The following is a 20,634-nucleotide window of genomic DNA, read 5'->3' as shown; positions in this document are numbered from 1 at the left end:
ACGATTATATTGAAAATCGTTGCAATTCAAGACTCCATGTCCATATATAAAATTTTGTTCAAAGGACTATTAAAAAAAAAAAAAAACTTAAGAAGCAGGGTTGTCATAACTTTTTACCGTGCTGTTCGAGGCTCCGTGCCATCCAATTCAGATATCGTGTTATTCAAGGATATTCCTATATCCCTATATTCTAAAATATATTTGGCGGTACTGTGTCTCTCGATATCGAAGTGTAAAAATAACCTCTATGAAGTTGGCCGGACAACTTCAACGTATTGAACTTTCATTAATTGGAATCGATTGGTGGTCGTTTGGTGGTCTTTGGTAGTCTAGTCCGATCGTTTGGTGGTTAGTCGTTTTCCTGTAAAATAAAAATAAAATTTCCGGTGTGAAGTTAGCCGGACAATTTTTATTTTTCAACCAATTTAACTTTTTTATAGCTCATTCGACGCGGAATCGTTTGGTGGTCACGAATATCACCGGTAAAACGTTTGGTGGTCAACCGTTTTCCCAGAAAATAGAAAAAACCGTATGCGCATAATGCCGTATTCGGAACAATTGTATTTATCACCCAAATTGACTTTGATAGGGCTCATTCGACGCGGAATCGTTTGGTGGTCACGAATATCACCGGTAAAACGTTTGGTGGTCAACCGTTTTCCCAGAAAATAGAAAAAACCGTACTCTCTCACGCCATTGGTCGCATGACTCCGTGACGTTAGCTCGGTAATTTGATGAATGAACATTATTTATCAATCAAATTGACTTCCATACGGCTCAATCGACGCGGAATCGTTTGGTGGTCACGAATATAATCAGTAAAACGTTTGGTGGTCAACCGTTTTCCCAGAAAAAAGGAAAAACCGTATGCTCACGCCATTGGTCGTATGACTCTGTGCTATTAGTCAGAAAAATTGTATTTGTCACCCAAATTAACTTTGATAGGGCTCAATCGACGCGGAATCGTTTGGTGGTCACGAATATTGTCATTAAAACGTTTGGTGGTCAATGGTTTTCCTAAGAAATAGATAAAACCGTACTCTCACGCCATTGGTCGCATGACTCCGTGACGTTAGCTCGGTAATTTGATGGATAAACATTATTTATCAATCAAATTGACTTTCATACGGCTCAATCGACGCGGAATCGTTTGGTGGTCACGAATATCGTCATTAAAACGTTTGGTGGTCAATGGTTTTCTAAGAAATAGATAAAACCGTACTCTCACGCCATTGGTCGCATGACTCCGTGACGTTGCTCGGTAATTTGATGGATAAACATTATTTATCAATCAAATTGACTTTCATACGGCTCAATCGACGCGGAATCGTTTGGTGGTCGCGAATATAATCAGTAAAACGTTTGGTGGTCAACCGTTTTCCCCAGAAAAAAGGAAAAAACCGTATGCTCACGCCATTGGTCGTATGACTTTGTGCTATTAGTTAGAAAAATTGTATTTGTCACCCAAATTGACTTTGATAGGGCTCAATCGACGCGGAATCGTTTGGTGGTCACGAATATTGTCATTAAAACGTTTGGTGGTCAATGGTTTTCCTAAGAAATAGATAAAACCGTACTCTCACGCCATTGGTCGCATGACTCCGTGACGTTAGCTCGGTAATTTGATGGATAAACATTATTTATCAATCAAATTGACTTTCATACGGCTCAATCGACGCGGAATCGTTTGGTGGTCACGAATATCGTCATTAAAACGTTTGGTGGTCAATGGTTTTCCTAAGAAATAGATAAAACCGTACTCTCACGCCATTGGTCGCATGACTCCGTGACGTTGGCTCGGTAATTTGATGGATAAACATTATTTATCAATCAAATTGACTTTCATACGGCTCAATCGACGCGGAATCGTTTGGTGGTCGCGAATATAATCAGTAAAACGTTTGGTGGTCAACCGTTTTCCCAGAAAAAAGGAAAAACCGTATGCTCACGCCATTGGTCGTATGACTTGTGCTATTAGTTAGAAAAATTGTATTTGTCACCCAAATTGACTTTGATAGGGCTCAATCGACGCGGAATCGTTTGGTGGTCACGAATATTGTCATTAAAAACGTTTGGTGGTCAATGGTTTTCCTAAGAAATAGATAAAACCGTACTCTCACGCCATTGGTCGCATGACTCCGTGACGTTAGCTCGGTAATTTGATGGATAAACATTATTTATCAATCAAATTGATTTTCATACGGCTCAATCGACGCGGAATCGTTTGGTGGTCACGAATATCGTCATTAAAACGTTTGGTGGTCAATGGTTTTCCTAAGAAATAGATAAAACCGTACTCTCACGCCATTGGTCGCATGACTCCGTGACGTTGGCTCGGTAATTTGATGGATAAACATTATTTATCAATCAAATTGATTTTCATACGGCTCAATCGACGCGGAATCGTTTGGTGGTCACGAATATAATCAGTAAAACGTTTGGTGGTCAACCGTTTTCCCAGAAAAAAGGAAAAACCGTATGCTCACGCCATTGGTCGTATGACTCTGTGCTATTAGTCAGAAAAATTGTATTTGGCACCCAAATTGACTTTGATAGGGCTCAATCGACGCGGAATCGTTTGGTGGTCACGAATATTGTCATTAAAACGTTTGGTGGTCAACCGTTTTCCTTAAGAAATAGAAAAAACGTACTCTCACGCCATTGGTCGCATGACTCCGTGACGTTTCTGACTATTTCTTAAGAAAACGATTGACCACCAAACGTTTTAATGACAATATTCGTGACCACCAAACGATTCCGCGTTGATTGAGCCCTATCAAAGTCAATTTGGGTGCCAAATACAATTTTTCTGACTAATAGCACAGAGTCATACGACCAATGGCGTGAGCATACGGTTTTTCCTTTTTTCTGGGAAAACGGTTGACCACCAAACGTTTTACTGATTATATTCGTGACCACCAAACGATTCCGCGTCGATTGAGCCGTATGGAAGTCAATTTGATTGATAAATAATGTTCATTCATCAAATTACCGAGCCAACGTCACGGAGTCATGCGACCAATGGCGTGAGAGTACGGTTTTATCTATTTCTTAGGAAAACCATTGACCACCAAACGTTTTAATGACAATATTCGTGACCACCAAACGATTCCGCGTCGATTGAGCCCTATCAAAGTCAATTTGGGTGACAAATACAATTTTTCTGACTAATAGCACAGAGTCATACGACCAATGGCGTGAGCATACGGTTTTTCCTTTTTTCTGGGAAAACGGTTGACTACCAAACGTTTTACTGATTATATTCGTGACCACCAAACGATTCCGCGTCGATTGAGCCGTATGGAAGTCAATTTGATTGATAAATAATGTTCATTCATCAAATTACCGAGCCAACGTCACGGAGTCATGCGACCAATGGCGTGAGAGTACGGTTTTATCTATTTCTTAGGAAAACCATTGACCACCAAACGTTTTAATGACAATATTCGTGACCACCAAACGATTCCGCGTCGATTGAGCCCCTATCAAAGTCAATTTGGGTGCCAAATACAATTTTTCTGACTAATAGCACAGAGTCATACGACCAATGGCGTGAGCATACGGTTTTTTCCTTTTTTCTGGGAAAACGGTTGACCACCAAACGTTTTACTGATTATATTCGTGACCACCAAACGATTCCGCGTCGATTGAGCCGTATGGAAGTCAATTTGATTGATAATAATGTTCATTCATCAAATTACCGAGCTAACGTCACGGAGGCATGCGACCAATGGCGTGAGAGAGTACGGTTTTTTCTATTTCTTAGGAAAACCATTGACCACCAAACGTTTTAATGACGATATTCGTGACCACCAAACGATTCCGCGTCGATTGAGCCCTATCAAAGTCAATTTGGGTGATAAATACAATTGTTCCGAATACGGCATTATGCGCATACGGTTTTTTCTATTTTCTGAGAAAATGATTGACCACCAAACGTTTTAATGACGATATTCGTGACCACCAAACTATTCCGCGTCGAATGAGCTATAATAAAGTTAAATTGATTGAAAAATAAAAATTGTCCGGCTAACTTCACACCGGAAATTTTATTTTTATTTTACAGGAAAACGACTAACCACCAAACGATCGGACTAGACTACCAAAGACCACCAAACGACCACCAATCGATTCCAATTAATGAAAGTTCGATACGTTTGAAGTTGTCCGGCCAACTTCATAGAGGTGTAAAAATATATCTAATACGAGCGCTTCGACCGATAAAATTTAACGTGTACACTTCGGCTAAAAATACGATGACATTAAATTCGGTATTTTATCATTCAAGATGTTCCTATTATCTCTTTATCATCATATAAACTTCACCTACAGCGGCGGCTTTTTGCCAAACTCCGATTAATTGCCTAAAGCAAAATTCTTAACTGCAGTATAATTCGTTGTTTTTAATTCTTCTTTTCTTTTCATATGTTAAATGAAAAATTAACAGCCTGGGTGATATTTTTCGCGATAAATTCTTTGTAATGTCTTAAGACTTAAAAAAGAATGCTTATTAGCATCAAAAGTTAAATCGATTATTGATTTAAATATGTGGATTTACTATTCCAACAGAAAGCTGTAATATTCTACTGAAAAACAAACGGCGTGCAGTTTACCGAGTTGGAAAAAGCATACAAAATTCACACAGAAAAATTATCATTAGGCTACCAAGATTTAGCCCGAAAGTGGGCTAGAGATCTTGGCAGCCTAATAATATTTTCTCTAATATTTGAAAAAATTAACAGTTCTGTTCATGTTAACCAAATAGCGTTACCAAGTCAAGCAAGTTTATCGGAATTTGGTGCATCTGGTGCACACTGTGCACAGTAGAGCGAATGATCAAAACAGAGATCAGCTGGGAACTGAAACCGTGAGCCCACCGGTTTACGCCTATGTGCGTTCGAAGGAGAGGGACACGTAGCGCGGACAAGTCCAATTCGCTCCGTTCCAACGTCGTCATAACGTTGTTTTCGCGCGGCTGACCTTCCGACACCTTTTTACTAACTTCCGACAGGCATGACGAACGATAGGGAGCCGGTGAAAAAGGAAGCGTGTAAAAAGCACGATCGGCGTAAACGCGTGATGACCAACGACATTGTTTTTCCAACGGTCGGTCGGTCGACCGACCGATCGATCGACCGGACGACCGGCGGATGACCGGACGATCATCATCATCAGAGGGCGAAAAAATTGACAGATCGACCTAGGACACCCACCTCAACGTTCGACTGTCGTCCTTTATTTCGCGTGACAGTGCGGACGTTTATGGTTTATGTGCGTCCTCGGATGCGCCTACTGCCTTCGAATGACGAAACTGGACGAAACTGAACTTACTGAACCCGATGCGAGGGTACCGTGAAGTTTACCGGCGAACGACGCGACGACGGCGACAATGGCGGCGCCGGTCAGTATCTTGACGGGAGACGTTCTTTTGAGTAGGTAACACCGGCCTGCACCGGGCACCGGCCGACGTCGGCTATATAACTGGTGCCCTCCTTCGCGAACTTTCCAAGCGAGCGAAGCTGCTCGCTGCTGAAATCGATGGCGGCTCGGGCGCGAGACCCGACAACCGGGAGTGGAAAAATTCCCTAGGCTAGGTCGGTCGTCGGTCGTCGTCGGCAGCAGCAGAGAGAAACCTGAGAGCGGCCACCGGGATATATCATTCCGTTCCAGCGGACGTATACTGACGCGCCACCTGAGAAAGTGGACGTCAACTACGTTGTTACGCTCGGTAACGAGTAGAGAGAATTCGGGTAACGATACATGGGTTCGTGCCCGTGCTATGGTTCGTGTCTGAACTACTCATTGTCAATGGAGGGGATATGCTAGTAGTAGGGGAGCCCAATGGGGGATTTGGTGATTTACTCGAGCGCGACAGATTAACATATAGGGGATACCTTGCACCCTGTTGAGTACCTCCACTATATATAAGCCCTTAATATAGGATCGCGCGTCTAGGGCAGCCGATCAGAATAGTAAAAAAAAATCGATCGTTAGAAATACTCGAGCGCATCAGATTAAGGTAAGGTGAGTTAATAACATGCTGAAAAGTGTGCATTTCAATAATCTGACGATTTGAGCGTGACGTAAGGGAGTGGGAGGGTCACAAACTTGCAAAAAAAAAACGTCACCTTGACATTCTCGAGCGCGGTCGAATTTTTTTTTATCTTGAAGGAAATTATTCAAGAATAACGGAAAAAATATAATCTGCCGATTTCCACAAGCCGAAGTAGCACAAATCGTCAGAAAAGTTTAGTGCGTGCAGCTGCAGTGAAAGAAAGAAAGAAGCTCTTGTCAAGTTTTTTATCGATCATTGGGCTGATCAGGAGATAGCTACAATTATCGGTAACAAAACAATATATCTGAGTCATGATTTGTGTTACGTATATTCAGTTACCAATAATAAGTAACGCGAACCATCGATCATGAACTGTCATGTCCTGATCACGAAGAAGCGGATACAAAAGCAGTATTTCTTGCATGTCAGCTAAAAGAAGATTCCACTGTTACAATCAGAACCTCTGATACAGATATTGTTGTTATCATGTTGGCCAATATGGAACATCTTCAAGCATCAGTGAAAATATGGATGGATCTCGGAGTAAGTAATGCACGCCGATATATCGACGTTTCCGCACTCTCTGTTAAGCTATAGGCCCAATAGTTTCGCGAGCGCTACCAGCTCTTCATGCGCTAACAGGATGTGATTTCAACCCGGCACTTTATAGACGAGGCAAGAAAAAACCTCTAGATATTCTAATGCATTCAGAAATTTTTCAAAAAGAATTTGCAGATTTGGGATCTAAAGATTATAATATAGATGAATCTTTTAACATCATACAATCTTTTATCTGTCACTTGTATGGCTTAAAAAAATTAGATGATGTCAACAGAGCTAGAATTGAAATCTTCAATACGACATACAAGGTATCAGATACATCACAGCCTTTCTCGTTGAATGTTCGTAATTACGATGCTTGTTGCTTGCCACCATGTCAATCGGAGTTACTGCAGCAATTATTACGAACAAGATATATGCATGCTTGTGAAGGAATGCACACAATCCGAACAGCATCGACATGTCACCAACAGATTACGGATGGACAGATGTAAAAGGCAAATTGGAAATAACTTGGTTCGTTGGTAATCAATTACCAGAAGCGTACGACGATGTAGTCATAACACCTGATATTCTAGGAGATACTCCAGATTCAGGTATATTTTCTTTTCAAAACTTTGATAACACGCTTTTCATGAAATAAATAAAATATTAAGTATTATAACGATTTCTTGTTACAGATATGCAAGCTGAAGATGAAATTGACGAACAAATCGAACCAGACTTGCAGTACGACGATAATTCCACGGAAGAAGATGAAGATGAAGATTAAAAAAAAATATTTTTAAAGTTTTTTTTTATTTTACTATTTTTTTCTGTACCTATATATTATAATTGAAAGAAATAGATTTTTTTATTTGCATTTTATTTTCCATGCATTTTACTTGTCACACTTAGTAATTAAAAAAAAAATTTTTTTTAATTAAAAAAATTTTTTTTTAATTTGTCAGATTAAGAAAATCCCTCCAAATAATCGTCAGATGGTCAGCGCGACTAGGACATCAAGCTGAATCACCTGTATAATAATCTGACGCGCTCGAGTATTTCAAAATGGCGATTTTTTTTTGCATTATCAAGAAGCCGCCATGAGCTTGCGTCATGTCCGAATCGTCAGTCTTTTGAATGGGAGCTTCTTTCGGGTTCACTGAACATCCCCTCCGAATATCTGACGCGCTCGAATAAATTTTTTTTTTCCCGTTTTTAACCGTTCCGTACAGCCACCCTCACCATGCAAACCGGCAGATTAACATACCTCTAATATCAGAGACACGTGGGGCATATACACTATCAATATCTGACGCGCTCGAGTATTTTCATGTGACTATTTTTTTTTACATTTTTGAAAACCTGTAGACGCTTCCCCCACCGGTGAAAGGATGTACATTATATAACCTTTTTTTCTTTCTACCATATCTAATCTTCAAAATCCAATAGGTTCCTACGACGCTCGAGTAAATCGCCATTTAGCCCGCTGGGCTCCCCTACTATTGCTTGTCCCTCGCTTGCAGTCTGAAAATGTTTGATTATTAAAATCTTACATTCAAAATAACGCTTATAGCAGATAAACAAAAATCTTGTCTGTATTTGACATCACACTTGTGAAAATTAAGCGCGTAAAAAATCTGCAAAAGAAATGTAAACGTGCAAAGAAACTATTGTCAATAAAATCACACATACACACACAGAAAAAAATGTAAATAATTAATTTCTTTATTATTACAATAATTTAAATATTGAAATTATTTTGTACCATATGCTTTCTCACACTTATATGTATGTGATTAATAATAAAATATGTTAATGACAAATAATAAATTACAAGAAGCGTATTCTAGTTTGAAAGATCTTAAGGATGTTCTCCGGAAAATCGATTTTCTCTAGATTTTCTTGAAACTGTGAATATACATTAATTTATAGGTGTGCTTTATGTGTAGTATAAATTTTAGTACCTTTTGCGGTATTAAAAATCGAGATATTGAGCTTCAAAGTTTTAACTTTTAACACGGAATTTCTATTCCGAGGTATTGTGAAACAGACATTTTAATAAATTGTGAAAAAAGTTTTTTCTAAATGTTTTTGAAAGACTAGTATATGATGCTTTATATATAAAAATAGAAATTAATAATATGCGATAAGTTTCAATACCATTGCGGTACTCGTTTTCGAGAAATACTTGTGTAAAGTACGCCATTTGAAGTTAACTTCTTATTTTTTAGTTGTTATATGTAATTTATCCAAAAAATCATCATTATCGAGTATTTTATCGCTCATTGGGAGACTTTCTTTCAATCTGATATTTTTTTTGTAGACCCGGCCTAAAGTAACGATTAAAGTAACTGTGATCGATTCGTTATCGTTACCCCAAAATGTAACTGCGTTACCGTTACAGTTATTATCGAAAAAAAAAATAACGCCGTTACTAAATTATTACTGAAAAAAAGTGACTTGTAAAAGTAACGCGTTACTTTCCAACACTGCCAATATCATATATACATACAATTATCAGAATTAAGTTTATACACTAACGAGGGGACCTTCAGGCTAACGGATTTTTGTTTTTTTTTGTACTTACTGTACTTGAGGGTCATCACCCGGACATCAATTTCCCAAAGTATTAAGGCGCGCTTTTCAGAAAAACTCGAGAAAATCGACTTTGAAGAATTCCGAGCGCGTTATATGTACATACATAGAATTTTAATTTTAATGTAAAATTTATCAAATCATATTTAATCATGGTTTTCAATAAAAAACTTACATCTTCTTATTTTGAATTGCCGCTTGAAACATCGTACTTTATATTCAAGTAATTTTGAAATCGAATATTTATAATAAATTAAAATTTTGGTACAAAAATGAAAACGTCAGGTAGGAAATAAAATACTTTTATATTTTTGAAAATTACGAGAAAATACAGCGCAAAAATGATATTAATAAAAATATTGTTTAATTTTTAAAAGTGAATTATATGATATGAATATATAGTATAAAACATATTGTATACAGTCGTTTTACAGTAAAACGACTGTATACAATATATTTTATACTTATGATAAATTAAAATTTTGATACAAAAATGAAAAACGTCAAGTAGGAAATAAAATACTTTTATATTTTTGAAAATTACGAGAAAATACAGCGCAAAAATAATATTAATAAAAATATTGTTTAATAATTAAAAATTAATAATTAATAATTAAAAATTAAACAATATTTTTATTAATATCATTTTTGCGCTGTATTTTCTCGTAATTTTCAAAAATATAAAAGTATTTTATTTCCTACCTGACGTTTTCATTTTTGTACCAAAATTTTAATTTATTATAAGCATTTGATTTCAAAATTACTTGAATATAAAGTACGATGTTTCAAGCGAGTGGCAATTCAAAATAAGAAGATGTAAGTTTTTTATTGAAAACCATGATTAAATATAATTTGATAAATTTTACATTAAAATTAAAATTCTATGTACATATAACGCGCTCGGAATTCTTCAAAGTCGATTTTCTCGAGTTTTTCTGAAAAGCGCGCCTTAATACTTTGGGAAATTGATGTCCGGGTGATGACCCTCAAGTACAGTAAGTACAAAAAAAAAACAAAAATCCGTTAGCCTGAAGGTCCCCTTGTAAGATTGTGCACTGTTAGATACACAATAATTTTGTTACACTATCAAAATGATTATAGTAGGTCGTTGAAGTATAATAAAGTTCTATATAATTTTAATGATCCAACAAAATGATTTTTAAACCTGAATCTAGCTAAATTTTTAGATAGTTTAGCAAAACCGTTCTTTCCGTGTAAGATTGTGCACTATTTACATTATACATAATTCCTAGATTCCTACTATATACTTACATTGTAAAAACTGCAATTTTGTTGAACTCCACAGAAGATGAAAAGGTAATAGCGTGACACGCGTGTTACTTGCTTCAAGTGCAAAAGTATATTGAAATAAACAACCTTACAAACCAGCTGATTGTGAGTCACTTATAAATTTACAGGCCGAGAAACTTACCATAGAGCGCCGAGTTTGGCCCTATAAGAATTTTCCGGTGAAGAGCATAACATTTGCTACGGAAAATCCTAACAGAAACAAAAATTAACGGTCAAATCTCTACTATTATATAAAGAGAAAAAGTTTGTTTGTACCATTGTTCAGGGTAATCTTAGAAACTGAATCGTTTCAAAAATTTTTACACTGGTGGATAGCTTATATCTTCCTGAGTAACATAGGCCATGTGCCATTGTGCTACAACCCAATTTGAAAAAAAATTCGGGATATCTAAAATTTTAAATTCTTTAAAAGAGTCGTACTTAATGACTTTTCCTGTTCAGATTTTCCTAATCAACCAAATCTTAAAGTATTATATATGAAATAGGAGTAGAAAAAACTGAGAAATATAATAGAATTAAAAAAATGACTAATAATAAAGGAGTTACCGGTTTCTGTCTAAAAAAATCTACGTAATTGCTCTGATTTCCTCAAATTTTGAGATATCGAGCTAATTTTTTTTATGGATAAAGTATCATTAAAGGTAAGTTGGTATTGAATTTGGTGAGAATCGGTGAAAAGGTTGCCGATTTTTGCCTAAAAAGTGTATAAGTTATACATGTTATCTTATATAGAGTATCATTAAAGGAAAGTTTTGAATTTGGCGAAGATCGGTGAAGGAGGTACCGATTTCTGCTTGAAAAATGTATAAGTTATTTGATGGATAGAGTATCATTTAAGGAAGGTTGTTATTAAATTTGGCGAGAATCGGTGAAAAGGTTACCGATTTCTGCTTAAAAAGTGTATAAGTTATAACAAGAAAAACTCTATTTTTAATCGACAACGTTTGGCAATATCATGTCGGTTCGACCACTGGTTTTGGTCGGATAAGTTATACATGTAATTTTATATAAAGTATCATTTAAGGAACGTTAGTATTGAATTTGACGATAATCGCGGGTAAAAGGATTCTTTCTTTATAAAATTTTGATTTGTTTGAGAAATGTTCGTGGTTGCTCTAATTTCCGCCAATTTTGAGATATCGTGCTATTTATAATTCGATTATATTCTTCAGTCTTTTCTACCTCTATTTCATATGTAATTCTTTAAAATTTGCTTGATTATAGGAAAATCTGAACAGGAAAAGTCATTAAGTACGACTCTTTTAAAGAATTTAAAATACTAGGGACACCACTAAAAAAACGCGTTAATAATATATAGTACCTCATGGTGACGTGGAAAGCTATTAAAAATATGTGTTTATGAATCATACATTGGTGGATAAGATTAGCTAGAACAAAAATAAAACAACGTAAATAAAGTCGTTTAAAAAAAAGACGCCCGGGCGAAGCCCGGGTACCCAGCTAGTTATATAATAACGATTTACTTTAGAAATATTACACAACTTTTAAAATACAATATTCATAACAAAAATGTGCTTTGTATAATGTTAATTATATTCAACATTATAAGTTATATGTTATTCATATTGTACTTCTTCCTACAAAAGATTTCCGAATAAATCGATGCGCCGCGCTGCTTGGTCGAGCCAGAAATAAACATGAACACCGCGGCGCGGCGCCTCAGTTATTATAAAAATATGTAAAAAATAGAATTCATTATTTCTCTAGGAAATCATAAATATGTATACTTTCAGAATAAAAAATAAAGAATAACATAGCCAGAAATAAACATGAACACCGCGGCGCGGCGCACAGTGGGAAATTCCGTGCTGTTTTGGACAAAATTCTTGTGACAGCACAATTTTCAAGATATCCCGTTGATTTTTTTTTTAAATGCTCAGGAATAATAAAGGTTGATTATTTTTTTATAATATCTTTTTTTTAGTATTACACAATAAATATATATTTGTATAATTTTCTCTGAGTTTTTGTTTAATGATGATAGTAATTTTCTTTTATGATTGACTGTCTTTGGTTATCGTTTTTAATATTAAAAGATATAAGCCCCTTAACTGCGTCAAGGTAACATCAGTAATCGCATAAAATCACAAGAAACCCCTCTTATTACTGTTACCTTGACGCGGTATTTATTGTGTAATACTAAATAAAAGATATTATAAAAAATAATCAACCTTTATTATTAACAATTTAGATCCACAAGGTGTTACTTCGAAGGCTTTTACTATTTTTTCTATGTAATTTCATCTGCAGAATAATTTTGAAATAAATATTCATAAAAAATATTATTTTCAGATAATTTGTTTAAATAAATTTGTTTAAACAAATTAATTTTGCAATTCTGAGATTGAATTCGTAATCAGCTATCAAAAATCATGAAAATTATATTCATTTCGCTTGATAATCTTCCGTTAATTCCTTTAAATAAAGATATAGAAGATATTATACTTTAAATTAAAAAATAATCGTAAATTATTATTAACAATTTGGATCTAAAAAACATTACTTTGATGGCCTACTATGTTTTTTCTATGTAATTGTATCCACAGATTTTTAAATAAAAATTTATAAAACATCTTACTTTAAGATAATTTGTTTAAACAAATTAATTTTGAAATTTAAAGCTTGAATTTGTTATCAGCGACTTGAAACATAGTTAAAATGATATCCATCTCGGTTAAACTATACCCTAGAAGCTTGTGTCTATGAAGAGATTACCGTTTTTTGCATGAATTTCATATTTACTGGATTGCACTCTATGTTTAACAATTTTCGTTGTGCGACAAATATATTTCCGCAGTACTGCATTAATGCACAAGTCTTCCTGAGCATTTAAAAAAAAAAATCAACGGAATATCTTAAAAATTGTGCTGTCACAAGAATTTTGTCCAAAAACAGCACGGAATTTCCCACTGTGCGGCGCCTCAGTTATTATAAAAATATATAAAAAATAGAATTCATCATTTCTCCATGAAATCAAAATATGTATACTTTCAGAATAAAAAATAAAGAATAAGATAGCATTATTTTTAAATTTTTTAAAAGTGTACTTTTGGGTGAAAAAAATAATTAATTATAAGTAATTAACATTTTAATTGCTTATAACAATTAGAATTTGCAATTTCTTAACTTATTTTTCTTTAATTGTCTCCTTAGCTTTAAAATGAATTTTGAACATTTCTCTATGATAAATGTAATCAGAGATATTAATGTTTTAAGTTGACAACTTCTTCATTTTTCGAAAATTGTATATTGCTTATAACTTCCGCAAAAAAAATTTTTTTAACGAATAAAAAAATACGTATCTCATTATTTTATGTACATTTCACGTGAAAAAAGTTTTGATCAATTTAAAAAATTATTTCTCGTCTGATTTGACTGGAATTGCACATATGCTTCTTTGACGCTCCATACACGTCCGCGTGTGTTTTTCAGGTGCCTCGAGAGGAAATAAATTTACAAAAGAAGAAGACCATGCCGTGGACACCTGGGCAACAGGCGCGAACGTGCACGCGGCTTTACTGTTATCAGAGATATTTTTAATTATCACCAAACGTCACACACATTTTTTTCCGATAAACTTGATTTCTTTTTCGAGATAGAAAGAACCTCTCTGCTCTCCGTGCGTTCTCTATCTCTCGCGAAACGTCTCGCCGCGGAGTTTCACGCGTGAAACGATTGGCTGATGAGTTGAGGAGTTCTTCCGCGCTCCGCTCTCATTGCTTCCCTCTCTTTCCACCACGTGGAAATCATCGTCTCGAGGTGAGCCTGTCGGAGATCTGGCCGTGCAGTGATAGAGAGAGAGAGAGAGACACACAGAGAGAGAGAGAGAGAGAGAGAGAGAGAGAGAGAGAGAGAGAGAGAGAGAGAGAGAGAGAGAGAAGAGGAGAGACTTGACACGCGCATTCGCCTTCTATTGGTGAAGGTTAGCTATACATTCCAAGAGTATATAAGGGCATCTCTTCCGCACTGATCATGCATTATAACCGGAGGGTGTGACGCGACATCACAGCGCAAGCATCAGTCTCACGATTATACTGGTCCGTTCCCTATTCGCTCGCAGGGTTGAAAAATCGGTGCTTCAACCTTTCGCGGCCTCCGATTGACTTTGCGATCGCGTGACCGCACTTCGCTTCCCGAGGAAGGCTCATTCGTGTTTAAAAACTCATCCTTCGCGCAGAGTGTCGGAGAACACCTCCGCGATAGGATCAGAATCTCTCGACTAGTTCTACGACCGCCCGCGGTAAGAGACGTTGAGTCTTACGAAAGAAACGTTAAGAGAACTCTGACTGAATCTTCCTTATATGATCTTTTCTAGATTTCGAGAAGAGTGCCCGATCTTTTCTAAAGATACAAGAAGTCCATAGTCGAAGTCGGGTGAAAAATATCACTCCGCGAGCATCCTGCTGAGAGAGGAAATCGACAAGAGAGCATTGAGAAGACGGATCGAACGCGTACGGGTCGCGCAGCACCCAACATGAGTATTGTGGCGACCTTTGTGACAGGATGGTCTTGGATGACCGTTTTTCTATTCTCCTGCCTGCTGAGTCTTCTCGGAGTCCTGCTAGTGCAACGCGTAAAATTCCTATACGCCTTGAGGAAGGTGCTCTATCCCACCGCGTTGCCTCTCATCGGCAACGCTTATCAGCTCAACTGCTCGCAAGAAGGTAAGCCCTTTCGCGATCGCGACGCGTGATTGACTCCGTCGAAACGTCAAAGTATCGCAATAGCCACCGATAATGAGCCGGTATTTGTATAACATAACGACTCGCTGATGTATGCATTATCACCGTCGAAGTATCACCTGGGCTGATTATTTCTGAAAATAGATGTAAACGATATTCGTCGATACCGCCGTTATCTACCGGATATATTGAAGATATATTGCTACCTCCTCCTCCTAAATCCAACATCTTGACAGACGTGTGGTGACATGTTTGGAATGACACTTTAATGGATCCCACCATCAAGCACGGCGGTCGCCCGCCTAATAGTATTCCGCCATCGTGACCTGATAGCTGCACCTCGTACAGCGGTCTCCATATCAGCGTGGAGAAGCTGCCCGATGGCGTCCGTCCAACGGCAAAGAGACCTCCCTTTTCTTCGCTTCCCATCCGGCTTACCCTGCACAATTAGCTTCTCCATATTGTCGCTTCTTGTGATGTGCCCGAAAAATTTCAATATGCGAGAGTATACCAGACTCGACAGCCGTTGCCTAGGCTTTATCTCAGCGAGGATGGACATGTTGGTCCTTCGCGCCGTCCAGGGTATCCTGAGCATTCTCCTCCAGCACCACATTTCGAATGCGTCTACCCGACGGCGGTCAGTCGCGCGTAGTGTCCACGTTTCGGCCGCATAACCAAACACAGAAAAGACAAGCGCATGGACCAAGTTGATCTTGGTGCTGCGCGTTATATTGCTGTTCTTCCACACAGGTGTGAGTTGGGACATGGCGGTTCTACCCAGCTGTATTCTTCGGCGTATCTCGGCTTCGCAGCATCCTTTGTTGTTGATAACGGCGCCCAGGTATACGAAGTGATCCACTACCTCGTATTCGCCAACCGAAAGTGTACCTGGTTGGTTATCATTCTCACGGTCAACAATCATGACCTTCGTCTTCTGGGTGTTGATCTCGAGTCCACATTCTAGGCTAATACGTTCTAGTCTCTCCATTAAGGCCACGAGTTCCTCTTTGCTGCGTGCCAGCAAAATCGTGTTGTCTGCGAACCTGAGGTTGGAGATTTTCTTTCCTCCTATCACAACTCCGTTCTCCCAACCATCCAATACCAAGCGCATAATACTCTCGCTGTAGAGATTGAACAGTAGCGGAGAGAGAACACAGCCCTGCCTAACGCCTTTTCTGATTTTGCATTCAGAAGACAAGTGATTATCAATTCTGACCACGGCGGTACTGTTCTCGTACAAACTTTAATCAGGCATACAATATGTCCAGGTATGCCCATTTCTAACAGAATCGGCCATAGTTTATGCCATTTAACCTTGTCGAAGGCCTTAACATAATCTACGATGCAGATGTACATTGGCGTGTAGTATTCCCTGGCTTTTTCTATTAGTTGACGTAAATTTAGTATTTGTTCTCTCGTGCCTCGTCCCTTTACAAATCCGGCTTGTTCCGGGGCAATTTGCCAATGCAGAGGGACAATAATTGAGGTTGTCCACTCTTTGGGCCATTTTCCCGTGTCTATATAAGTTGACAGATCTTATGCACTATCTTCACCCCTTCGTCACTCAAGGATTTCAGGATTTCTCCTGTAATTGAGTCAATTCCGGGTGACTTATTTTTGGCCAGTTTCTCAATGGCTGCTTGTACCTCTTGCAGTAGTATGCCCGGCTCTTTATCCCATCCGGTAATCGTTGGGGTTCCTGCCTCTTCCTCACTGTAAAGGTTTGCACAGTATTTCCTCCAAACTTCAGTGATTTTGTCTATGTCTGTGCATAGAGTGCCGCTGGAATCCCAAACCGCCCAAGTGCGAGGCTTAGATTTATAGGTTATGCTCTTTATTCTTTTAAACACGTCCCTGGGCTGCGTGGTATTTATATGATGCTGGATTTTACTGCATATGTTATTAAGATGTTTGTTTTTATCTTTTCTGCAGTTCAGCTGGATGAGTTTCAAGAGTTGTTTGTATTCCGTTCTGTGTTCTTGGTCGTCAAGTCCGCTGGTTTTAAGTTTCCTCCTAGCCTCTATCAGTGTGAGTGTGCTGTCGGTCATCCAACATTGTTTTTTAATGATCTTGGTGGAGGTTGGGATGCCTCTAGCGATGCCGTTATTAAATGTTTCATATCAAGCCATAATGAGTTTGGATTTGTGTATTGCTTTGAGTCCCGACCATAATGTTACGCTTTAGCGTCGTCACGAACGCGTCCTTATCCATGATCGGCGGCAGCTTGGAAATTTGTTTTAGCCCTCTCCGTGCTTGCAGCTTTATTCGGAAGCCACAGACCAAGAGTTGATGATCCGACCCACAGTCGGCACCTGGAAGCGTTTTTACCGATAGAATGGATGTGCGCCAACGACTCCTTATCAGTATATAGTCTGTCTGGTTTTTGGTTCTTCCATCCGGTGATGTCCAGGTGAATAAGCGACGAATATGCTGTTTGTAGGTTGTATTCGTGATGCAGTAGTTGTTGTCAATGCAGAATTGCAGCAGTCTTTCGCCTCTCTCATTTCTAGTGCCAATGCCGTATTTCCCAACAACATTGCGCAGGTGATCGTCCTCACTCGTGCGGCCTATCTTAGCATTGAGATCGCCCAGAATTTCGTTGTTGGGTATCTCAGCAATCGAATTGTCCTAGGGCAGTGTAGAAGCTTTCCACCTCTTCGTTGTTTGCATCCATTGTAGGTGCATACACCTGGATTATATTTACACAATAGGGGGTTGCGCTAAAGCGAACCGAAATTATGCGCTCGCTCACGGTTTTGTAGCCGGTGACGGTGTTTCTCAATCGGCTACTCACCATCACTGCCACTCTCCCGCGACTTTGATTTTCCAATCCAGAAAAATACACCTGGAAGTCAGGAGTGCAGAAATGTCCGCTACCCCGCCAATGTGTCTCCGCTATTCCTGCGATCTTTACATTACAGCGCTTTAGTTCACTATGTAGTATTTGCAACTGCCCGCTTGCTGTAGTCCCCGGACATTCCATGTCCCTATTCGGGTTTCTTCGCTGGTCGCCAATTTCCCATGTGGGGTCCAGCGGTCCACCGCCACATGCCCAGTTGCTGACTTCACACTGCCCGCCCCGGACGCAGGGCAGCGCCGGTCGTTAGCTGGATCGCCCAACGGTGTACATCCACAATATGTCGACATTCCATTCATGCTTTCATGGGAGTATAGTACAGTAGGTTTCCGTGTCTTTCTGTACCGCAGTGTTCCAGCCGGTGTGGTCAATTTGACCGCGCCTGAAAGTATCTGCATTAAGCCGGACTAGAATGTCTCAACCGCCTTAATGCAGTACTGATGGGACTGCTGCCTCCCATCAGATCTCGCCATATCTGGCTACCCTCATCTAGTTTAGCCCGTGAGTCGACACGGTTTGCCGGGGTGTGGCTGCTAACTTCTGTTAGCTTCTTGGAGCCATAGATGAGAGTTGGGTACCGAGTGGGAATCAATTCACTGGACCGCTATGTGGATGCTTGACCCGTACATGGCGCGACTGTTCAGTATAAGAGGTACTATCCCTACTCCGCCACCCCAACACCCCCGATATATTGCTACACACGGAAGGAAATTGCGTATAACCGTATGTAAGAATCGAAACGACGTTATTCTCTAAAGAGTGAAAAGAATAAAACGTCATAAAAATATCACGGAGGAAATAATAAAAAATACCGTATTTCGTAACTTAATTCGTATACATAGGATGAGTCGGAAAGGAAATGATTATTTAATAAAAGTAAATCGAAAAGTGCTTCTTTCGCACAAAGCGAGAAGATTGAATCTAAAAATTCGTCTGATAAAGTCACGTACGATTTGTTTAATGTACAATATTTTGTCTAGATTGCCTAATTTACAATAACTGTTAATACGTATATATAAGATGTTTCTTATATAATATATAACTAACAAGTATTAAATGAAACAGCTGACAAATTATGCCTTGTAATAAATTAAATTTTTATTCTTCATACGTTTCATAGAGTGGTGATTTTCAATAAATAGCTCTTTTTTTTTAAATAAGATTCAACTAAAATAACTCTCTTGCTTAATTATTTGATCTTACAAGTCTCACATTGAAGCATTTTGACCTAAGTATAATAGATTAAATCAGTCTTTTGACCTATATGTAACGCTTTTGAAAAGCAATGAATCTTTATCGAGGTGAGACATTTGCACTTTTTTAAATGTAAAGGATTCCTTTGTCACATAAATCAGCGTAAAAATATCTTGAAAAACGTTAAAGTAAAAAAACAAGATAAGCAGGATTTATTAGCTTCAAAAAGTAGCATCAATATTCTATTGTTAAGGAACAAATATTTCAAAAGAGAAAAACAGTTGGGTGCGACTTTGTATCTGCTTTAACGATATCTTTGAGAGAATTTGCTTCTCACAGCATAAATTTCCAGTTGAAATTAATAGACTAAGCACATATTATGTAATGAGCTATAACATTCGCTTTTCTTCTTTTCTGAGATGGAAAATGCTACGTCAACATTATATCGAGAATGTACTGGCACAGTTCATGGCTATACGATATCTATCTATCTATCTATTTAAATAATTAATATATAAATCACTACGTTATCTCTCGGGTGTTAAAAATAAAGTCATCTTACGCCTTCAAATATTAAAAAAATAATCATTGCGAATTGTGATTAGCAGTCGAGCAGAATTCTTCCTCAATTAATCACTACACTCCATTCGTACGTTGTGATGTAATATAATCACCGATTTATTGCATTGCGAATTCTCGGACATTCTAAATTCTGAATGATAGTTTTACGCTTTAGTGAGTTTAACTCTTGGACCGATCAATGGATCGACGAAGTGACGCAAATTTTGGAAAATTTACGACGAGTCTTATATCTACATTGCTCAATCCACAAACCCGTTCGAGGATTTAACTCGGCGACTTTTGGCGTTTACAAAATTCACGCCGGTAATTTTGCAGCAACGAGAGTGCAATGCAACGAGAGTGCAATGCAACGAGAGATATTGAGGGCAAACACGTGCCGGCCACTGCACGACCGGCGCCGTGGTCGGATAAGACACCTGCGCTGTGCGCGACCTGATTGAGATAATCTGGACGACCAGTTTCGTCCATTCATGAGTATACTTACAAATTTTGCCAGAGTCATTGCGTCATTGCAGAGCTTTTTATTATGCGGAATTGTTCAATAGGAAAAAATTTTTATTGTTTTTATATGATCACTAATAAAGAAGGGACTAATCACCGATTTTTATTTCCTTGCACGTGGTGAATCTACGTCAAAAATAAGTTGATCCGTACTCTGAGAAAAAAAGACGATTAAGCAACCCACTTTGGGGCCCACGATTAGTAATCAAATTATTTGGATATTGTAACCCTAATTTTATGTGTTTGGACTAGAAATAACACCGCGTAACTAAAAATCGTAATTAGCTATT

General features: G+C 38.0%; 1 protein-coding gene across 1 annotated transcript; it reads right to left on the bottom strand.

Annotated features, from left to right (window-relative positions):
* Window positions 1-17,325: 17,325 nt before the first annotated feature.
* LOC139809576 (craniofacial development protein 2-like) lies at window positions 17,326-18,193 on the bottom strand. Its single transcript, XM_071772550.1, has 2 exons — window positions 17,963-18,193; window positions 17,326-17,838 (listed from the first exon to the last, which is right to left on the bottom strand). Exons 1-2 carry the CDS (start codon window positions 18,191-18,193, stop codon window positions 17,326-17,328), a joined length of 744 nt encoding a protein of 247 aa, XP_071628651.1.
* Between the last annotated feature and the right edge of the window lie 2,441 nt (window positions 18,194-20,634).

Source organism: Temnothorax longispinosus, chromosome 3 (genome assembly GCF_030848805.1).
Source record: "Temnothorax longispinosus isolate EJ_2023e chromosome 3, Tlon_JGU_v1, whole genome shotgun sequence".
In the NCBI taxonomy this organism is placed as follows: Eukaryota; Metazoa; Arthropoda; class Insecta; order Hymenoptera; family Formicidae; genus Temnothorax; species Temnothorax longispinosus.
Note: the sequence above shows the minus strand (reverse complement) of the source record. Positions and strands in the feature narration are given on the sequence as shown.